This window comes from Rhinopithecus roxellana, chromosome 7 (genome assembly GCF_007565055.1).
Source record: "Rhinopithecus roxellana isolate Shanxi Qingling chromosome 7, ASM756505v1, whole genome shotgun sequence".
Lineage (NCBI taxonomy): Eukaryota > Metazoa > Chordata > Mammalia > Primates > Cercopithecidae > Rhinopithecus > Rhinopithecus roxellana.
In genome coordinates, this window is record NC_044555.1 from 102840891 (window position 1) to 102863908 (window position 23018).

At 39.2% G+C, this 23018-nt stretch overlaps 1 protein-coding gene across 3 annotated transcripts in view; it reads right to left on the minus strand.

Moving 5' to 3' along the window:
* The window catches only part of PLS3 (plastin 3), a 90476-nt gene that overhangs the window by 13709 nt on the left and 53749 nt on the right, over positions 1-23018 (minus strand). For all 3 annotated transcript variants that reach the window (XM_010355962.2, XM_010355963.2, XM_010355964.2), the window contains 5 exons: positions 14088-14251; positions 6120-6249; positions 5480-5612; positions 1198-1279; positions 235-400 (listed from right to left, as the gene is read on the minus strand). In XM_010355962.2, coding sequence (XP_010354264.1) covers positions 235-400; positions 1198-1279; positions 5480-5612; positions 6120-6249; positions 14088-14251 — 675 coding nt within the window. The remainder of the gene's footprint in view (positions 1-234; positions 401-1197; positions 1280-5479; positions 5613-6119; positions 6250-14087; positions 14252-23018) is intronic.

Here is a 23018-nt window from a genome sequence, read left to right on the forward strand (position 1 = left end):
GTGCTTTTGTGTCATTATTGCAAAATGAACTGTAAAGTGCCAGACAAATGTGAATTACTAGTAAAGAAGAGAGTCATGTAACTAGACTATTTTCCTGAATAACTCTATAGCATTATCTTATGTTCATTCTAGTTATCATCATTTAATCACCTCTATTAAGTGAGAGCATGAAAGTCTGCATGACTAGAAAAAAATAACCAATAAACAACTTCCAGAATGACTGCGTTCCATTACCTTCATTCCTGCTTAATTCAATGTCAGCAAACAAACCGATCTTAATGATCTGCCAAAGCAGTCCCAAAACCAGATGAGGTTTCCCAGCCCTCAAATCTTCTGCACCAATGTTCACAACATGACACCCAATGGCAGAAGCAGAGTTCAGTGCCAAGTTCAAGTTTTCCTGCAAGACAGCCAAATTACACACTTGCTTCTTGACCTTTCCATTTTTTAGCAGTCTACTTTCTCCCTTCACTGAAAATAACATTCAATGAGGAAATTAATACCTGTATTAATTTCATCCATATATGTGTCACAAAAAACAAATTCTAGATTTTTGTGTTAGAAAGCCCAGCTAAGACAAATTTCAGCCTTATTGCTATTGCCTTTTGCAGAACCTCAGGAGAAGTTAACTTTGTATTTTTATTTGGTACCTTTTGAAGTATGCTGGCACTAAAGGAAAAGGCTGAGTACCACAGTAAATATATCCATGTGAGTAAAGTGTTATCATTCCAAAAATGCCCAAATGGGTGAGAGACAAACAGTACTGCATATGCCCAAAAGAGTTTTAGAAGTTATGAATGTCCACATCCCAAGAGGTGCTCTTCCCTGAGGGAATTTTGCTAATAATCTAATATTCACTTGATAGAAAAAAAATGCTCCATTCCTTAATCACACCAGTTAATTAAGAGCTTATATACATCTGCTTATCTCTGTAGTGCTTGAACACATTATGAAATGAAAAGAACATGGGGCTTTGAAATTAGAATGGGATTTGAACCTCAGTTCCAACATTACTCTCAGGCAAGCTCAGAAACCTTTCTGAGTCCCGATTCTGTCTGTATAATTTGGATAACAATCCCACACTCAACAGTTTTTACAAGGATTGATTGGGAGCCTACAGAGTGCAGAAACTGAAGTCTGTAGAACAGATCCTCAAACAGTAATTTCATGTTAAAGGGAGGGGAGAACAATGCATACCTGAATGATGAAGGGTGTAAGTTTCTTCTTGTTGATTGCTCTTTCATCAATGGTATCAGGAACTGAAAGGTTAATCATTTTACTGAAACAAAAATAAAAGAAGAAAGTTGATTTTAAAAAAGAAGAGTTGATTTACTTTTATGAAGTGGCTGTAAACACTTACAAATATTTTAAAGCTTACTATAAAATATCTTTCATGTACTCTAAAAAATGCAACTAGATGAGTTTTATCATGTTGATCATAATAAACTACACATATGGAAAATAAAAATTAAAAAAAAAAACAAAAACAAAAAGACCAAGGCCTGATGTGGTGGCTCATGTCTATAATCCCAGCCCCAGCACTTTGGGAGGCTGAGGCAGGAGGACTGCTTGAGGCCAGGAGTTCCAGACCAGCTTGGGCAATATAGTGAGACCCTGTCTCTACAAAAAAGATAAAAAATTAGCCGGGCGTGGTGGCATGTGCCTGTAGTACTAGTTACTCAGGAGGCTGAGGAAAGAGGATAGCTTGAGCCCGGGAGTTCAAAGTTACAGTGAGCTACGATCACACCATTGCACTCCAGCCTGGGCAACAGAGCGAGACCCTGTGTTAAAAAAAAAAAAAAAAAACCCTGGCCAGGTATGGTGGCTCACGCCTGTAATTCCAGCACTTTGGGAGGCCAAGGCAGGTGGATCACCTGAGGTCAGGAGTTGGAAACCAGCCTGGCCAACACGGGAAAACCCTGTCTCTACTAAAAATACAAATATTAGCACAGCGTGGTGGCACACACCTGTAGTCCCACCTGTAGTCCCAGCTAGTTGGGAGGCTGACACAGAACAATCACTTGAACTTGGGAGGCGGGGTTGAAGTGAGCGGAGATGATGCCACTGCACTTCATCCTGCGCAATACAGCAAGATACTGTTAAAAAAAATAAATAAATAAAGGCCGGGCGCGGTGGCTCAAGCCTTGTAATCCCAGCACTTTGGGAGGCCGAGACAGGCAGATCACAAGGTCAGGAGATCGAGACCATCCTGGCTAACATGGTGAAACCCCGTCTCTACTAAAAAATACAAAAAACGGCCGGGCGCGGTGGCTCAAGCCTGTAATCCCAGCACTTTGGGAAGCCGAGACGGGCGGATCACGAGGTCAGGAGATCGAGACCATCCTGGCTAACACGGTGAAACCCCGTCTCTACTAAAAATACAAAAAACTAGCCGGGCGAGGTGGCGGGCGCCTGTAGTCCCAGCTACTCTGGAGGCTGAGGCAGGAGAATGGTGTAAACTCGGGAGGCGGAGCTTGCAGTGAGCTGAGATCCGGCCACTGCACTCCAGCCCGGGCGACAGAGCAAGACTCCGTCTCAAAAAAAAAAAAAAAAAAAAAAAAAACCAAGAAGACCAAACTATGTGTATAGTAGTTGGGTATCTCTAAGCAGAGGATTGTAACATGCTTTCTATTTATTTTTTAATTTTTTCTCATTCTTTTATGAAAATAACTTGGGATATTGAAAACAAAACTTGGGCCAGGTACAGTGTGGCTCACGCCTGTAACCCTAGCACTTTGGGAGGCCAAGGAGGGCAGATTGCTTGAGCTCAAGAGTTCAAGTCTAGCCTGAGCAACATGGTGAAACCCCATCTCTACAAAAAATTAAAAAAAAAAAAAAAATTAGCCAGGCATAGTGGTGTGTGCTTGTAGTCCTAGCTACTTTGGAGACTGAAGTGGGAGGATTGATTGAGCCAAAGAGGTCATGGTGGCAGCAGTGAGCCATGATTGAATCACTGCACTCCAGCCTGGGTGACAGAGCAAGACCCTGTCTCAAAAAAAAAAAAAAAAAAAAAAGCGGAGGGAGAACTTTATTGGATATATTTTAAATACATAAAATCCTGCATTGAAAATGAGTCTTTTCCACAAAACAGTAAAATTAGTTGAGCATGAGATTCTTTCATTCACCAAATGTTTACTAAGTGCCTCAACAATAAGCCAGACGTTATACTTGGTGCTGGTAGTACAGTGGCGAGAGAAAGATTGGGTAGGCTATAGTCTGTGACTCATTAGGAAAAAACTCATTTGGTAAAATCTAGATTTAGACTTTAACATTTTATTTTTTATTTTATTACTTTTTAGAGACAGGGTCTAACTCTGTCGCCTGGGCTACAGTACAGAGGCCCAAATCATAGCTCGAATCACTGCAGCCTCGAACTCCTGGGCTCAAGGGATCCTCCAACCTCAGCCTCCAAGTACCTGGGATTACAAGTGTGAGCCACTATGCTTGGTTCTAACATATTAGATGTTCATAATACTGCCCTAATAAATTTTATTCTACATAAAGAAGGCCATGCTTCTTTCCATGCAAAATTTAAATCTTAAATAGTTCAATATGATTATCTCTTATTATTTTTATATTATTTATTTTTTGAGTTCTGCAGGGTGAGTTCCCCAGAGAGAGAAACTCGCAGTCTTCTCTCTGTATTAAAACACAAGGGAGGCCGGGCACAGTGGTTCACGCCTGTAATCCCAGTACTTTGGTAGGCTGAGGCAGGAGGATCACTTGAAGTCAGGAGTTCGAGACCAGTCTGGCCAACATGATGAAACCCTGTCTCTACTAAAAATACAAAAATTAGCTGGGTGTGGTGGTGAGCACCCGTAGTCTCATCTACTCGGGAGGCTGAGGCACAAGAATTGCTTGAACCTGGGAGGTGGAGGCTGCAGTGAGCTGAGGTCACGCCACTGCACCCCAGCCTGGGCGACAGAGCAAGGCTCCATCTCAGAAACAAAAACAAAAACAAAACACACACATGGGAAATTATGTCTTCACTGCCTATAAATGGAACACAAAGGAAATGTATATATGTATTTTTATTTCTTAGACAGACAGAGTCACCCAGGCTGGAGTTCAGTGGTGCAAATCCTGACTCACTGCCACATTGTACTCCTGGGCTCGAGTGATCTTCCTGCCTCAGCCTCTCAAGTAGCTGGGACTAAGGGCATGCAACCCCATATTGGGTTAATTTTTAAATTTTTTGTAGAGACAGGGGTCTTGTTTTGTTGTCCAGACTGGACCTAACTCCTGGCCTTCAGCAATCTTGCTGCCTCAGCCTCCCAAAGGGCTGGGCATAAGCCACCATGCCCAGCCTATCTTACATTTTTAAAATCAGCTTTTCAAACAAACAAAATGACCCTATTGCAAAAAGAAGAATTGTATATACTATAATATATACTGTCAGCCGGGCGCAGTTGCTCATGTCTATAATCCCAGCACTTTGGGAGGTTGAGGCGGGCAGATCACCTGAGGTCTGGAGTTCGAGACCAGCCTGACCAACGTGGAGAAACCCCATCTCTACTAAAAAAAAAAAAAAAAAAAAAAAAAAAAAAAAAATAGCCGGGCATGGTGGTGCATGCCTGTAGTCCCAGCTACTCAGGAGGATGAGGCAGGAGAATGGCTTGAACCTGGAGGCGGAGGTTGCAGTGAGCTGAAATCGCACCATTGCACTCCAGCCTAGGCAACGAGAGCGAAACTCCGTCTCTCTCACACACTATATATATATATAGTCATCTGAAATATGTCAATTGTACTACCCTAAGCACTTTGTATGTAGTAATTTCTTAATGCTCACAACAGCCCTGTGAGATAAGTATTAATAACGGGGAGATCATAATAGATGGAAACTGAAATGCAAAGGGGTTGAGTATCATGATTACAGTTGTACCGCTGAAGCGGTACAACTGAAGAGTGGCAGTTGTACTCTGAAGTGTTGTACTCTGAAGAGTGGCAGGACTGAATAGAAAGAACTCAGGCAGACTGATTATGGAGCATGCTATTAACCACTGTGTGACACTGCCTCTATAAACTGGAACATCGACTGACAGTGTTGACAATCTTGTGTTATGTCTGCCAAGATGCTGTTGGCTGTGGGGCAGCAGCAGTGGCAAAAGCATTTTTTTAGAAATAGGTCATTGGAGAGTGAGAACTGAAGAGTAGCCTCTTTTTTTCTTTTGGAAGCTGTGGTACTTCAGAATAAACAGACACTGACATACTTAAGTTCAACAAAGTTGTAATGTTCTGCTGGCTTGGTGTTGAGAAGAAAATGGAGGCTGAAAGCTTCCCTATAAAGAGGTTGTCGATCTATGGCTGAATTTTAGATTCATGGACAGACCTAGAGATTAAATGAAAAAGGCAGAAACTGGATAATTTTCCATTCTAATTATTTCTTGAGGTGAATCTGTCAAGCATGCATAAACAAATATATCAATTATATGGAAGGCTATTTTTGGATATCTGGATATAAAACAAGCTAACATCTTACCAAAGCACAATTCCATCACCAACAGCTTTGAACAGGTCATCGGTGTTAGGGTTCATTGGTATAACATGTCTACAATCAGGATCATTTTCCAAAGCTTTGTTTATCCAGTTAACAAAAGCATATTTTTCTTCCTCTAAAATTATGTTAAATAACAAGACATTAGTTCATACTCTAGGTTATTAACAATTTGACTCCAAAGCCTAAAATAGTTGTGCAGTAGTACTGAAAGTTAATGTGTCAGAAACATGTGGTTATTCTGTGTGGAAACCCAGACACTTGGATGCAGCACAGTGGTTATTAGGTATTACAAAATTAAGAAAAAAAATAGAACACGTTAACCGGTCCTCAGAAAAGTTACAAAATTCCTTAAAAATTACACTTATATTATTGTATAATGCACTGTAATAAAGCCTATCATTACATGGATTGTATCCTGTCTCTTGCAAGCTAACAAAGCCGTACAATAAACACTTATAATGCCTTTATGACAAGTATTAGTCTCAAGCCTAAATACATGTCATAAGGGACTTCTACTTTATTCTTAATTAGAAGGTAATGTTTTCCTAGAGCCCTTCCTTGACATTACAGCAACCATCCCACTTAGCACATTGTGTTAACCTATTGCATATGAAATGATTACCTGAGTAAGAATGCTGTGTTCCTTCGCTGGACAACTCTGAAGTTCCGCCCAGAGCACAAATACCTTCTTTCCTGTTGATTGCTTTGCGGAAGGTCTTGGCAATATCACTACTTTTTACCTCTTGAAAAATCTATTAATAAGTAATTTAGTTGATTCACAATTAATTTCAAATTACATACAATAAGCATATTTATATTCTTTTATATCTTGATCACTTACGTTTTTCCCATAGCTGATGTTAAAAGATATAAAAAATTGGGCTTGAGTTTTTGAAATGCTAAACAAGTACTACGATACTGCTGCTGAAAATGAAGCACCAGAATGTCAATTGCACACACTTGTCAAAAACATTAAGTGCTACATGCATTGAATCCACTTTAAGCAAAAACTAATGTGGTTCAAAGGCACAGGTAAATCTGCTAATTTTCTACAAACAAGGAAGGCTTTATTCTTTTCCTGGAGAGAAAACATTGAAGAATCCCCCTTCTTTAATAAAAATTCTTTTTTTAAAATTTTTTTGTTATACTTTAAGTTCTAGGGTACATGTGCACAACGTGCAGGTTTGTTACATATGTATACATGTGCCATGTTGGTGTACTGCACCCATTAACTCGTCATTTACATTAGGTATATCTCCTAATACTATCCCTCCCCCTCCCCCCACCCAATAAAAATTGTTAATGGAAAGAAAGATAAAATTTTATGATCTAACCGAAAAACTATTTTACAGTATAATGGGGTAGCTCATTAAGAATTCATTAAATCAAAAGTTACAGAATAATACGGTTAAAAAAAGTGTTAAGCTGGTAGTAATAGATGACTATCAAGAATAAACACCAAAAAGAAGCTTTTCAGTGATTGTCTTATTGGGGCATTTAAGAAGTCCAGCTTCTCTTCACAGTAAGGAACATTCTAATTGTACAAAAGCAAGTTATAACAAAGTAAGTTTCACATCCTAGTACTGTGTAACCATCTGATTGGACATTCTAAAGTTCTGTCTATATTTTTCTGAGGTATTGGAATTTACCTAATTCCAAATGTGTTCCTGATCCACCAATGTGCATGGCTAAATTAGTCAAAGCCAGTAAAACAGGAGCAAGATGTAGAAGTTGTATACAACTTTCTTTAAATGGTGTTTAGAACCCCATTTAAGTGGATTCATTGAACGAAAACTTAAGACTTAATGGAAAAGTTGCTGAACAAATGCAATTCAAAGACCTTTAACATTCATGACAAATATGCATTCACACACACATCTCAGGAGGATGCAGCCTATGTCTGCAGTTCACAGAACAGGGTTACAATATACATAACAGTTCAGGTTGTATATGTCAGAGCAGGCACGAGCAGAAGCAGAAATCCAGCCCAAGCTATACTAACCAAGCCTTGTGTCTTGCACAGGACTGTGTCAGGCCGAAAGGAGTGCCTTGTTGTAGTTCATCTTTCCAGGAAGGCACCTTTTTGTAATTAATCCGTCTAGAGAAAGTGACTTTTAGTAACTGGTAGAAAAGTTGCTGTATGTGTTGTAGTGGCCCTATTACTTAGTCATCTTTTCCTATTGCCTTTCTTAAATCCTTTCTTTGGACTTACAAATACAATTCTGTTTGAGAGAATAGTTAGTAAGCAGTTAAATTTTACAAAATCAAGCTTACTCAGTATTTCCATAGCTGCGATTCTGTGCTAGCTATACCGGTAATTTTGGAGGTAGAATTTTAGAATAAATGTCTGTGTGTGTCTATGTTTGTATATGTATGCAGACACACACATACGCACTACTCTAAATACTACACACAACCAATGAAATCACCCTTCCTGCTCTATGGCCATTATACTGGCTTCTAAGTATCAACAATGAGGAGCTGATGCACACACTTCAGGCAGTTTTCAAATTATTAAAATATTTTTATTTACAATGTGATGTTTTAGTTCAACTGTACGTTAACTGTGATGCATTTTGATCCCATAGCTCTCCTTTTGATAACAATGCACCTGCTCTGTGAAAAGACAATAGTCACTAGTCCACTTCTTTCTGTACTCTACTTCATTTAGTGAAAATTGTCTAATAAGTTAAAATCTGAAAGTGTGCATTTCTTCATGCCTAACATACCAAAGTCCCTGCAATGACAAAAGTGTTACAGCTTCAGAATGAGATATGTAAAGTTATTTTTCTTATTACAAGTGCTTCTGCTTCAAGGATCATTTACTTCTAAAACTTAGGTTGTTTCAATTTTCATGATTTCAGCTAAAAAATAAATCCAAATTTGTTTATGTCACAGAAAAAAGGATTAATTCGTATTTAAAAAAGAGAACGTCTGGGAATTCGAACTAATAACTAGAACTAGCAAAGTAGTCTGGTCACGGTGGCTCACATCTGTAATCCCAGCATTTTGGGAGGCCGAGGTAGGTGGATCACTTGAGGCCAGGAGGAGTTCAAGACCAGCCTGGCCAACTTGATGAAACCCCATCTCTACTAAAAATACAAAAATTAGGTGGGCATGGTGGTGCATGCCTGTAACCCCAGCTACTCAGGAGGCTGACGCATAGAATCACTTGAACCCGAGAGGCAGAGGTTGCAGTGAGCCAAGATGGTGCCACTGTACTTCAGCCTGGGCAAGAAAGCAAGACCCTGTCTCAAAAGAAAAAAAAGGAAAATAAATTTTAAAAATATATACATGTATATAGAATGTCTCTGCTATATATCCTAATGCATTTACTTATGTAGCTCTAGCAAAACTCCTTCTTATGCTTGGCAATGAAATGCAAAGTTGTAATTAAGTTTTCTAATTTTCAAAGGTCTTGCAAAAGTTACATGACCTTCATTTTCTAAATTGTTTCAAATAAATTATTCCAGCTAAGCTTAAACTTTTAGTTTCATACTATTTTCCTCTAATCCTTGGATTTTATTTTATTTTATTTTTTTGAGACGGAGTCTCGCTCTGTCGCCCAGGCTGGAGTGCAGTGGCCAGATCTCAGCTCACTGCAAGCTCCGCCTCCCAGGTTTACGCCATTCTCCTGCCTCAGCCTCCCGAGTAGCTGGGACTACAGGCGCCTGCCACCTCGCCCGGCTAGTTTTTTGTATTTTTTAGTAGAGACGGGGTTTCACCGTGTTAGCCAGGATGGTCTCGACCTCCTGACCTCGTGATCCGCCCGTCTCGGCCTCCCAAAGTGCTGGGATTACAGGCTTGAGCCACCTTGGATTTTAAAGAAGTAAAAATGGGCTGGGTGCAGTGGCTCATGCCTGTAATCCGAGCACTTTGGGAGGCCGTGGTGGGTGGATGACTTGAGGTCGGGAGTTTGAGACCAGCCTGACCAACATGAAGAAACCCCATCTCTACTAAAAACACAAAATTAGCTGGTCGTGGTGGCGCATGCCTGTAATCCCAGCTACTCTGGAGGCTGATGCAGAAGAATCCCTTGAACCCAGGAGGCAGAGGTTGCAGTGAGCCGAGATCACGCCATTACACTCTAGCCTGGGCAACAAGAGTGAAACTCCATCTCAAAAAAAAAAAAAAAAAAAGTAAAAATGATAAGAAAGAACTGACATTTGTATGTCTGTGACATTGATTCACTACAAAAGAATTTGCATTTTACTTTCTACTTTCGTAAAGAAATCGCTTAAGTGGATGATAAAACTATTTGAGTACAAGCTTTGGCTTAACAAGAAATCTCTGAAATCAGAGATAGCACAAGGCTGACTACTGTGCTGGAGTCTTCTCAATGAATCTTTTCAAAGCTGCCCGTTGTGATACTAATGAGCTCACTGTTTTGTGCTGTTTTCTCTCCACAAGGAAAGACTTGCTTTATCATCTGTGAGCTAACTCCTGCTGTACTTTTTTCAGGAAGCAATATCCACTCTTGATCTATACATACTTTTCAGTGTCCTTTATGGAATATACATGTTTTTTATTCCTTTTATTAAGTTTCACCGCCTTTCTCTCAAAGACGCTCAGCAACTGGCTAACTTCTTTTGACCCCAGAGTTAGCTCAACACAGGACAAGTGGCCAAACCAAAACAATCCAGAGGCATATGACTTAAGAAAGAAAGATTTCAGAAAGAATTGCAAAAAAAGAATTGACTGGCTTCCAGTGTTTGGGGCTTATTTCCAAAATGTTTCCAAAGAGGCAGGTTTGAATTTTTCCATTATTTTGGAATGTCTTGTGGGCCTAAACTTAGTAATATTTGAAAAACATAACTTCTTAAAAAAAAAAAAGGAATAACTACCCCAACAACTAACACATACAGAGCATTTACTATATGTCCAAGACTGTTCTGGGCAGCTTACTTCTCTGCTGAAAGTGCCATACGAGTTTAACAATCAAAGAAAAAAAGTCCTATTATCTTGTAAGCATAAAAATCCAGTATTTTTGGTTTCGAAGTGCTAAGAATTTTAAAAAGCAGGGTATTAAATTTAATTTTCACCTTTAAAGTTTACATACATATAATTTTGGGACTGTTTTTTGCCATACACACGCACACACACGCGCGCGCACACACACACACACTTCTCTGAAATTAACATAAACTGTTTTTGTTTATAGTTTGGTTTGCAATTAACATCCCTTGAGCAACAATTCAAAGAAAAAGCAAAAACCTAACAAGCAAGAACATGTTTATTTCTATTTCCTTATGCTAATATCTGACAGGAATAACATGATTTCTATTTCTTGGATAACTAAGCTCTACCCATATTTTGTTTGACAATTTGTAAGATGTTTCATTGATGACAAAGCAGATGGGTATGGACAGACATTTGGTTAATACAGTCATAGTAGTAGCATCTGAAACTTCAGGCAGATTACTTTACTGTCCTTGATATTTCAAATTTCTTGAATAGCGGGGAGGTAGTGGAAAAAACCACTAGTCCTCTGTGTAATATTGAGCAAAAAGGAAAAATCACTTCCTTTTTCAGAAATCCAAGTTTGCTTGTTTCTTTTCATTTGAAAAGTGTAGGAATGTAAATATAATGATTCCTTCCAATTCTAAAATGTATATTCTAACCTCAAGTGTCCTCACGAATGTTGTTTTCTTAAAGCCCTGGTGTTGCCAAAATTATTGTGCATGTTCTTTACTTTCAAAGAATATACCAAGGCAATCACACCTCCTCCCTTAAAAGCCACAAATAGCTGTGTAGAAACTACATTTCAAAATCTACAAATTAACAATTTTCCCAAGATCATTTTCAAAGACATTTTCACAATTTTGTCCTTAATAATAATGACACACTGCAAATCCTATTGTTTTTGGTCTGTTCTTTCTAATATATTAAAAAATTCTGAGCAATAAATTTTATCAAAAACAGCCAATCATAGTCAACTGCTGCTCTGAGCTACTTTAAATTCACAATTAACCATGCAGTTAAAAGGGTAGCAAGTGATACATCAGAAAACATGCAAGTGCTCAAATTGCAAATAAACTGCAACTTACTATTGAACACAGAATTCAAAACAAAAGGCTTTGGCTATAACTGGAGACAAAAAAATGGTGGGAGAAAATCAGTATTTCAAAAGAAAATGGCAGGAACTATACCATTATAATTATGACACAAGTCTGCCTCTTTTTGTTTTTTTCTTTTTAGACGGAGTCTTGCTCTGTCACCAGGCTGGAGTGCAGTGATCTCGGCTCACTGCAACCTCCAACTTCCTGGTTCAAGCGATTCTCCTGCCCCAGCCTCCCGAGTAGCTGTAATTACAGGCACGCACCAACACATCCAGCTAATTTTTGTATTTTTAGTAGAGACCGGGTTTCACCATGTTGGCCAGCATGTTCTCCATCTTCTGACCTCGTGATCCGCCCGTCTTGCCCTCCCAAAGTGCTGGGGTTACAGGCGTGAGCCACTGTGCCCGGCCGACAAGTGTGCATTTTAAAAACAATCACAAAATGCTGTCAGCTGAGTAGGCATCATTACTTGGTCAATTTGCTTCTTGAACTACTACAGTGTTCTAAAGGTGTTAATTCTAATTGGAAAAAACATTTTAAAATTTCACTTGCTATGGTGAGCCACAATTACTGATAGGAGTATGTTATAGTTTCAGTTGCCTTGGGGAAAAATAAACCGTGACAAAGGAGGATAGGAGTGCTAGGATATTTGTGATAAATATTAGGCACTGATAACTAGTTTGTGATATACTGAAAGGAATTCCTAGTAAGATCTAGTCAAACTCAGCCTTAAATTAATAATAAATACACCAATAAAATCTTAAGGATATCCTTAATTGAGGGAAGAAGCAACAGCTATTCTTTTATTTTTTAAATTAATTAATTAATTAATTAAGAGACAGGGACAGGGTCTTGCTCTGTCACCCAGACTGGAGGGCAGTGGTGCTATCATAGCTCACTGCAGCCTCAAACTACTGGGCTAAAGCAATCCTCCTGCCTCAGCCTCCTGAGTAGCTAGGACTATAGGCTCAAGCTACCATGCTGAGTTAATTTAAAAAACGTTTTTGTACAGATGGGGTCTCCCTAAGTTGCCCAAGCTGACAAAGTCTCCCTAACTTGCCCAAGTTGATCTTGAATGCCTGGCCTCAAGAGAGCCTCCTGCCTCAGCCTACCAAAGTGCTGGAGTTACAGGTGTGAGCCACCACACCCAGTCAGCTATTTTTTTTTTTTTTTTTTTTTTTTTTTGAGACGGAGTCTCGCTCTGTCACTCAGGCTGGAGTGCTGTGGCCTGATCTCAGCTCACTGCAAGCTCCGCCTCCTGGGTTTATGACATTCTCCTGTTCAGCCTCCCGGGTAGCTGGGACTACAGGACTACAGGCGCCGCCACGTCGCCCGGCTAGTTTTTTTTTTTTTTTTTTTTTTTCTTTTTTTTCTTTTTTTGAGACGGAGTCTCGCTCTGTCACCCAGGCTGGAGTGCTGTGGCCGGATCTCAGCTCACTGCAAGCTCCGCCTCCCGGGTTCACGCCATTCTCCTGTCTCAGCCTCCCGGGTAGCTGGGACTACAGGCGCCGCCACGTCGCCCGGCTAGTTTTTTGTAGTTTTTAGTAGAGACGGGGTTTCACCGTGTTAGCCAGGATGGCCGGCTAGTTTTTTGTAGTTTTTAGTAGAGACGGGGTTTCACCATGTTAGCCAGGATGGTCTCGATCTCCTGACCTCGTGATCCGCCCGTCTCGGCCTCCCAAAGTGCTGGGATTACAGGCTTGAGCCACCGTGCCCGGCCCCAGTCAGCTATTTTTAACATGTATCTCAAATACATTGTCAATAAATACAGACTGAAAATGGCATAAGTCTAAAAAATCTAGTCCTCACTTGCTAGCAGCCAATAGTGGTAGGCATTGAAGAACCATGTGCCAAGTATACATTTTCCAGGCACTGAGTAGAGAACACCAAACTAAGTTCTGGGAGTGGAGTGGGGGGTGAAAGAACTAAAAACTCAGCCCCTAACCTTGAAGAATATTTGATGAAACTAGAGAAGAAAACAAAAATTTTAAATGCCTCTTCCAATGGACTAAAAAGATATGCTTCAAACTTTTAATTATCAAAATTATCATCCTAGAGAAAATGGTTCAGTTAAACACCCCTACCACAAGAGTGGAAAACAACTTTTTAATAAGAAAGTTCAGCTCAGGAAGCTTCCGAGACTGTGGGTCAGGGTGTATCATTAAAATTTTGGAGCACACTGTTCACCATGGGAGAGACAATACTTCAAAGATGTCACTTATCACCTTGATAACTGCCCTTTAATGATGCCATGAAAGGAGACTGTTCACATTATACAACTTATCACCTTAACACTTTACCATGTTATATCTTTGTTTCTGCAGTGCTCTTTTTCTTGATTCATTTGTTAAGATATTCTAGCAGCTAAAAGAAGTAAATTTAGTGGGCAGGATGACAGAAATGTTACTAGTTATAACAGTACTAATATGATATATTTAGGAACTTAACATAATAGTACTTAATACTATAACATCCCACTAGATGAAGGAATATCTATTACTTCTAATAATCGGGAATTTTCACATACTTACGTAAACAAATTCGTCAAAACTTATTTTCCCATCTTTATTCCTGTCACCATCCAGCATGAGTTTCTGAATAATTTCTCTCACTTTATATCCTGGTAATGGCATATTAGCTTCCTTGAAGAGCTCATGAAGTTCATAGTCACAAATGAATCCGTTGCTGTTGAGATCTTTGTAAAAAAGGAGAGCAAGCAAAAAAGGAAAAAATTGAGAGACATAATTTATTAAGAGTATTTTCCTTCATTTGAGGCTCAGTTCATAAGCTCACTTAAATAAAATATTTTCTTGTTGTGGGGAACATAAGATTGTTTGAAAGGGAAATGGACATTTTAGTGAAAAAAGCAAGGTTTTATATCATGTATCCTGTGATTTAAGCAATGTGTATGTAGATTTACTTAAAAAGAGCATCCCTAAGTTCAAGAAAGCATAGTTGGTTAATACAATTATTATTAACTTGGAGTTAATAGGATTTAAAAAAAAGAACTAATAGATTGTAAACCTACAAAACACTTCCATAGTGTAGAACAATTTCTACTGTAACTATAGGAATTTTGTGTTTCTTATTCTTCCATTGCTCTAAAAGAACTTTTAGGAACTTAATGCTGATTCTGTTTCAAAGCACATCTGAAATTAAGCAATCACGTTCAGTGCCAATTATTTTAAGAGTTAATGTAAATAAACATTAATTCAAGACGAATACAGAGTTCATAAAAATAAATGCACTACTGACGAAATCAGATGTTTAACATGACTCTATAAATAACCTTTTAATTTTTGTACTACTGAAGTTTCTCAGAGTATATCTTGAAGTGCTGATTAAATGAATGATGTTTATTCTGAAGCTTTTAAAAATAGAAAAAAAACCCGATCAATGACCAAAAGTTAATTCATTGAGAAAAAGGCTAATGTCCTGAGGGTTGTAACCACTTGAATATATATTTTTCTGTGAATACAGTTTGATGTTCACAAGTAATTTCAAATATCTTCTGTTCAATAATGACTTTTATTCCTTAGGTCCCGCTGATTTTCATATGTAAATTTAATTATAATAGAAGGAAACAACCTGAATAGAGAAATGACTCAAGATGACCTTACTGCGTTTAAGAAAATGTATTGTGGCCGGGCACAGTGGCTCACGCCTGTAATCCCAGCACTTTGGAAGGCAGAGATGGGTGGATCACCTGAGGTCAGGAGTTCGAGACCAGCCTGGCCAACGTGGTGAAATCCCCTCTCTACTAAAAATACAAAAAATTAGCCAGGCATAGTGGCGAGTGCCTGTAATCTCAGCTACTCAGGAGGCTGAGGCAGGAGAATCACTTGAACCTGGGAGGTGGAGGTTGCAGTGAGCCAAGATAGTGCGAGTGCACTCCAGCCTGGGCAACAAAGTGAGAATCCATCTCAAAAAAATATATAAAATAAAAAATAAAAAAAAAAAGCAGGCTGGGCACGGTGACTCACGCCTGTAATCCCAGCCTTTGGGAGGCGGAGGCAGGTGGATCACTTGAGGTCAGGAGTTCGAGACCAGCCTGGCCCACATGGCAAAACCCCATCTTTACTAAAAATACAAAAATTAGCTGGGTATGGTGGCAGGCGCCTATAGTCCCACCTACTTGGGAGGCTGCAGCAAGAGAATCGCCCGAACCTGGATTGCGTCAATGCACTGCAGCCTGGGTGACAGAGCAAGACTCTGTGTCAAAAAAAAAAAAAAAAAAAAAAAAAAAAAAAAAAAAAAAAGCGTAGGGAGTTAGACTGGGGCTATTTTGCCCCCAGGAGACATTTTTGATTCCTATAACTGGAGAAGGGAGTTGGGCTGGGAGAGGAAGCACCTGGCATACAGTGGAAAGAGGCTGGGGATGCTTCTAAATATCTTACAATGGATATGATCCCTCCCCGGTATGTACAACGCAAGAATTATGCAGCTCAAAATGTCAGTTGTGCTGAAGTTGGGTAACCCTGGGTTATAGAGATATTGGGGGGCAGGAATGGTTGTGGTGCTACTACTTAGACAGAATGGGTAAGAAAGGCCACTTCGATGAGGTTATATTTGAATGAAGACTTCTATGAGGTAAGGGAAGCAAATCATGTGGCTATCTGGGGCAAGAGAGTTCGGGTAGAGGAAATAGCAAATGCAAAGTCAGTGATGCTGCAGTGTGTCTGGTGTGTTTCGGGAAAAGTAAAGATCCAAAAGTAAAGATCCAATATGACTTGGGTAGAGTGAACAAGGGGGAAAATGAGATATAAGGTCAGGGAGCTAGCTGATCATACAAGTTCTGCTAGGCCAATGTATTCCATGGAATACACTGAAATTTCCTTCTAAGTGTGATCTATGTGTAATTCACATTATCCAATTTTTGGTCAATTACTAAAATTGCAATTTGCAATAATGCTCTGGGGGATTAAAAATTAAATTAAATTAAAATATTAAGCATACTGTATGGAACCATCTTGCCAATATTTTGAATGCTGACGAAATTCTGTTTAGTTTTAATGCAGTCTATTTTAAGTATTAAAGTTTCTTAAACATTGATTACTACATTTTAAATCTCTGAATTAAAACATCTGTACTTTTATTTTTACTTTTATATTTCTTTGAGACAGGGTCTCTGTTGTCCAAGCTGGAGTGGCACGAGCATGGGTCACTGCAGCCTCAACCTCCTGGCTCAAGCAATCCTCCTGCCTCAGCTCCCCAGCATGGCTGGGACCAAAGGTGGGCACAATTACACCTGGTTAATTAAAATATCTGTACTTTTAAAACATCAATAACAAACCACTCAATACTTAGTGTGAAAATCACTTAGATTTTCTTCGAGGTAAAGCACTTAATTTCCCTAGGGTGTATATTCACTTTCTTTGCTTTGGATTTATAAAAGGTCATACATCAAACTCTTTATTTCTACATGTAAAGTGTTTCTATGTAGAAATCAATCCATCAATAATGTCTGCAGTTGCTAAAAAGAACAAAGTAATCCCCATGGCACTGCGGTAAAATTTTAGTGGCTCTTGTTTTATGAATGTCTTGGGTTTAAATACACCTGCTCCCATGCATATACCAACTTGTTTTTCCTATTTCCTTTCTAAAATTACAGTGGAGCTCAGTACTAGAGAGTAAGTGAGGCATAGTGAAAGAAACACAGCATGCATGCTTGAAGAGACACACAGTGGGAATAATGTGACACAGTGTCTTATCTCAACTTGGCTATTAATTTGCACAAGTTACCTCTTCAGGCCTTAGTTTTCTCATCTGTAAAAGGAGGGCTTTGGACCACATATCTCTAAAGTTCCTTTTTGGTTCTATCACACTGATTATAAATCAGAATACACAAGACTTCATAACTCTCCCCCCACACAAACACTTTCAAAACCTGGAGATAGAATAGTAATGCGTATTAAATACAGATAGAGTGATAACATTCTGATCACTACTATACCTTATTACCTAAGTATAACATTCTTTCATTTTTATGATATCTTTGGAGGAAGAGATAGCTTATTCCTTTTAACTATCAAAACGTTGTTCACTTTAGTGGGTTCTTTTTTCTTTTAAGCTATTTTATTTCTTTATTTTGAGACTAAGTCTCACTCTGTCACCCAGGTTGGAGTGCAGTGGCATGATCTTGGCTCACTACAACCTCCGCTTTCTGAGTTCAAGCGATTCTCCTGCCTCAGTCTCCTGAGTAGCAGGGTTACAGGCATGCGCCACAATGCCTGGCCAACTTCTATACTTTTAGTGGAGATGGGGTTTCATCATGTTGGCCAGGCTGGTCTTGAACCCCTGGCCTCAAGTGATCCTCCCACCTTGGCCTCCTAAAGTGGTAGGGTTATAGGCATGAGTCACCAAGCCCAGCCAATTTTTTTTTTTTTTATTATACTTTAAGTTCTAGGGTACATGTGCATAATGTGCAGGTTTGTTACATATGTATACTTGTGCCATGTTGGTGTGCTGCACCCATCAACTTGTCAGCACCCATCAACTTGTCATTTACATCAGGTATAACTCCCAATGCAATCCCTCCCCCCTCCCCCCTCCCCGTGATAGGCCCCGGTGTGTGATGTTCCCCTTCCCAAGTCCAAGTGATCTCATTGTTCAGTTCCCACCTATGAGTGAGAACATGCGGTGTTTGGTTTTCTGTTCTTGTGATAGTTTGCTGAGAATGATGGTTTCCAGCTGCATTCATGTCCCTACAAAGGACACAAACTCATCCTTTTTTATGGCTGCATAGTATTCCATGGTGTATATGTGCCACATTTTCTTAATCCAATCTGTCACTGATGGACATTTAGGTTGATTCCAAGTCTTTGCTATTGTGAATAGTGCCGCAATGAACATACGGGTGCATGTGTCTTTATAGCAGCATGATTTATAATCCTTTGGGTATATACCCAGTAATGGGATGCCCAGCCAATTTTTTTATTTAAAAAAGTATCTTTAGAGACAGGGTCTCATTCTGTTGCCCAGGCTGGAGTACAGTGGCACAATCATAGCTCACTGCAGCCTTGAAATCCTGGGCTCAAGCAATCCTCCCACCTCAGCCTCCTGAGTAGCTGAGACTACAGGCTTTCACCACTATGCCCAGCTAACTTTTTGTCGTATTTTTTGTAGAGACAGGGTCTCACTATATTGACCAAGCTAATCTCAAACTCCTGGCCTCAAATGATCCTCCCACCTTGGCCTCCCAAAGTGTTGGGATTACAAGTATGAGCCACTGTGCTTTGACTCTAGTTTAGACTGGAGTATATAACAGGTATATAACAGGTATTGTTCTTTTTGTATTCTCAGTGTTATAATAGAAGTGGAAGGTAGAGATGTTTTAAATTCGATGTGGGAGAACTACAGTGGATTCAAAACTATATGAAACTGACTAAGGCCCAGAAAGTCTATCTGGCTGTCTATTTGTATTAGGTTAGAATACAGGTCTGGTGGCTGGGACTGGTGGCTCATGCCTGTAATCCCAGTGCTTTGGGAGGCCGAAGCAGGAGGATCAGTTGAACCCAGGATTTCGAGGCTGCAGTGAGCTATGACGGACGGCATCATTGCACTTTAGCCTGGGCACAAGTGAGACACTGTCTCAAAAGCAAAAACAAAAAACTCCAGAAGTTTGGGTCACAGGGAGAATTACTATTTGCATGAATCCTTCTTAAAATAACATCCCTTGAGCATTAATTAGAAGACAGTTCACTGAAGTGATTAAAAGATGCCAGGAAGTAGCCACCCTAAAACATAACTAACATAAAATAACCACATTTGGAAATTTCATTTTGAAGTAAGGGTAGTAGTAACAGATGCTTTTAGAAAGGGACAGGAAAATGTTAAAGGAAATTGGAGGAATAAGAATTTGTTATTACATGAAAAACTTCCTTATTAGGCTGCAAATCTCCCGATAAAGATTCTTTTAAATCTTTGTATCTCCCACTCCAATATGTAGCACAATCTTTTGTATATAATAAGCAATGGAAAAAAATTACTTTTGTAGACTCACTGATTCTCAGGAATTGACCAAGGAAAGGATGCTCTAATCCTAGAAGAGCATTTTAAAAACAAAACTAAACAACAATGACAAAAATACAGAAATAGCACTCAAAGACTGAATGGCAATTCATCAAGAAACCAAAACTTGACAGAAATATCCCTTAAATAACATTCAATCTCATTCCCTTTGTTCTAATCCTGTCCCTACCCAGCAGCCTTCAGATCTGTAATTTGGTTTTCTAAGTGAGCACACCCATCAGGGAGGGCCCAAGTGGACAACCAGTGATAGCTCTCTGGTCAGGATCTCTTTTGTTCCAAATGTAGAAACCTGCTTTGGCTTTAATGAGAAAGGAGATGCGCACTTGTTTAAGTATGAGTCACCCTCCAGAGCAAACTGAGTACTTACCCTGTGGGTAGACATCCACTGGGCTAGATGCCAAAGATACAGAAATGAATCAAATGGAACCCCTGGGTCTTACTTGAAACTGTGGCTACAAAGTCCTTGTAAAAATTTTGAGTCACGTTGAATACATATCCTTACTCTTTCCTGGGATGAGAAAAATGTGTGTTCTCTTCTAAAAATTTTACCTATTCTGTCATTTTCCCATATTTTAGCCTCCAGTGTTAGTCCCACTTACACTACCTCCCATGATCAAAGGCATTTTAGTGTTAGTACGAGTCAATTTTATCAAGCCTTTCTTAGAGCTCTTAAATCATATATTTTGAAGAAAACAATTTCTTTCTTTCTTTCTTTTTTTTTTTTTGAGACGGAGTCTCGCTCTGTAGCCCAGGCTGGAGTACAGTGGCGCGATCTCGACTCACTGCAAGCTCCGCCTCCCGGGTTTACGCCATTCTCCTGCCTCAGCCTCCCAGTAACTGGGACTACAGGCGCCCGCCACATCGCCCGGCTAGTTTTTTTGTATTTTTTTAGTAGAGACGGGGTTTCACCGTGTTAGCCAGGATGGTCTGGATCTCCTGACCTCGTGATCCGCCCATCTCGGCCTCCCAAAGTGCTGGGATTACAGGCTTCAGCCACCGCGCCCGGCCCGAAGAAAACAATTTCAATTTAAACAAGAAGGCAGAGGGAGCCTAAAAAGGCAGCTAGCAATTCATTTTACAAAACCTCCCAGCTGGTAAAGTACTTGAGAGACAAAATAGCATGCAATTACTCTTAAAGAGTTTTATGCTAATTTTATTTCCAACCCTCAGTCAAAAAACCAAAACCATCCTTAAACAATATCAAAGATCTAATGTGGTTTGGAAGGCCAGAAAAAAGGTAGCACAATGGGATTTTAGAAAGCTTCCATCTCATCAGGTGCTCACAACTTTTAGTCTACTTCTAAGACTAACTTGTTGCAATTTTAAACTTGCATTGGGGAGTTATACAAGATATAAATGATGAATTGATGGGTGCTGACGAGTTGATGGGTGCAGCACACCAACATGGCATAAGTATACATATGTAACAAACCTGCACGTTATGCACATGTACCCTAGAACTTAAAGTATAATAAAAAAAAAAAAAAAAAAAAAAAAAAACATATATGCTGATGACTATTCAATCTAATTTTCTACATCGGAGAAAAGTAGTTTCGTTTTACAAACTGGCTAAATGATAGTCTTTGAGTCATGTTTTCCTCATGCGTAAAATAAAATAACTGAGGTACCTGAATGATTCCCAAATAGTCCAAAATGAATTTTGGATACTTTTTTGTTATTCAAAAGCAAAATGAGAATAAGAATAATGTGGCAAGGTTTTTCAAAAAGACAATTTAATTTTTTAAAATCACAAGACTATGTCCTTATTTGTGGTTAAAATGTCCACTTTAAAAACAAAGCATTGGAATTATAATGTTGCTGCTCAGTATGTTTGATGGTGAACTTCTCCTATTCTGAGTTTTGACATAAACATGAGAATTTAATAGTAAACTGACCCAAAATACACATACCTAGATTGGAAGTCGTTTTAACAACTGGATATTAAAATCATAACCACCAGGCATGATGGCAGTCCTTTATTTTCTCATTCATGCTGCCAATATTCTGCAACTCCTTTTTGGCTCACTTGCCATTTTCTCATTAACTATACATTGGTATGGAGTGGGAAAGGCTCTGTGTTTTGAAGACTCTTCTGTTCCAGCATCATAGTTTCCAACCAGCTGATACAGTAGACATAAATTACCATACTGCCTATATTATGCAGAGCAGTTTCAATGCCAGCACGTCTCAACCTTCTGGTTTAGAAAATATGGTCAGTATGGGTGGACATTAAGGAGAAGCTGGATAAAGGAAACTACCTTATCACTGAACACAATTCTGGCAGAAAGTAAGGGGTTAAATTTGAGTAAATTGGCAAAGTGTTATTTTTTTAAAAGAAGAAAATTATGATACTTAAAAAAATCACTAAGCAGCTCCCAATGCTGCACCAGACAGGCCCATTTTTCATATTGACCACTGAATTCACCAGAAAAAAAAAACAACTGTTACAAGGAGTGTTTTCTCTCTCTCTCTCTCTCTCTCTCTCTCTCATGACACATGGAGGTTCACATCTGCATTTTGTTTTAAAGGAAACCTCATTATTCTTTTACCAAGTATTATTTTAAATACCATTTAACTCCCCCACCGCCCTCCCCTAAGTAAACCTTAAAGTAAATAAACTTATTACACAGCCATGTTCCTGCAGAAGTTTGAATCACACCAAGAATGCATATCCTTAAAAGGAAATGTTTTCCCTCCCCTTGCATCCTGTTATTTAAGCTATTTTAAGTACTTGTCTGGAGAAAGCTAAGCCAGAATCCAAGAGGTTTTGATTTTAGCTGCTGTTTTACACTGCCCATGTCCAGGTGGTACGTGCTGCAATCTATCACTTCAAAAGCGTCTTTTGGGGTGCTATTTTGTCTTATAAATTTGACAGTAATAAAGACTGGGATTTTCTTTGACGCTCAGGTTGTGTGTGTGTGTGTGTGTGTGTGTTGCTTTAAACATCCTTGAATCTGTCTAAATCTGGTGTCTTTCTTTATGAAGAGGTCACATATTGTGTGCCCTAATCTGCAACACACATGCGACCTCTCTATTAGCCCACTCAGGACAGTGCTCATTAGGACTTAAAGAAGAAAGCCTATCAAGTGCAGATGCATATCCTTTTGGAGAAGTTGGATTTAAAAGTTCAATTTGGTTTGACCAACATATTCTACAAATTTTCTGCACTAAAGAAATGACAAAAGGAATCTATTTATCTAACAATAATGGGTTTACATACATACATACACAATCCTGAATGCCCATGAAAACTCACAAAATACTGATTTAAAAGACTCGGTCAAAAGACTTGGGCAGAAGAATTTAAACTATATTCCATCCTAAGATCTAAGCAGTAAAATCAAGCTTTCATTAGGCATTAAAACCTTAGAAAACGCAGCTGCTAAACATCTCCAGATGCTTAGTTAAACATGGGGTTTGCCTCTCACAGC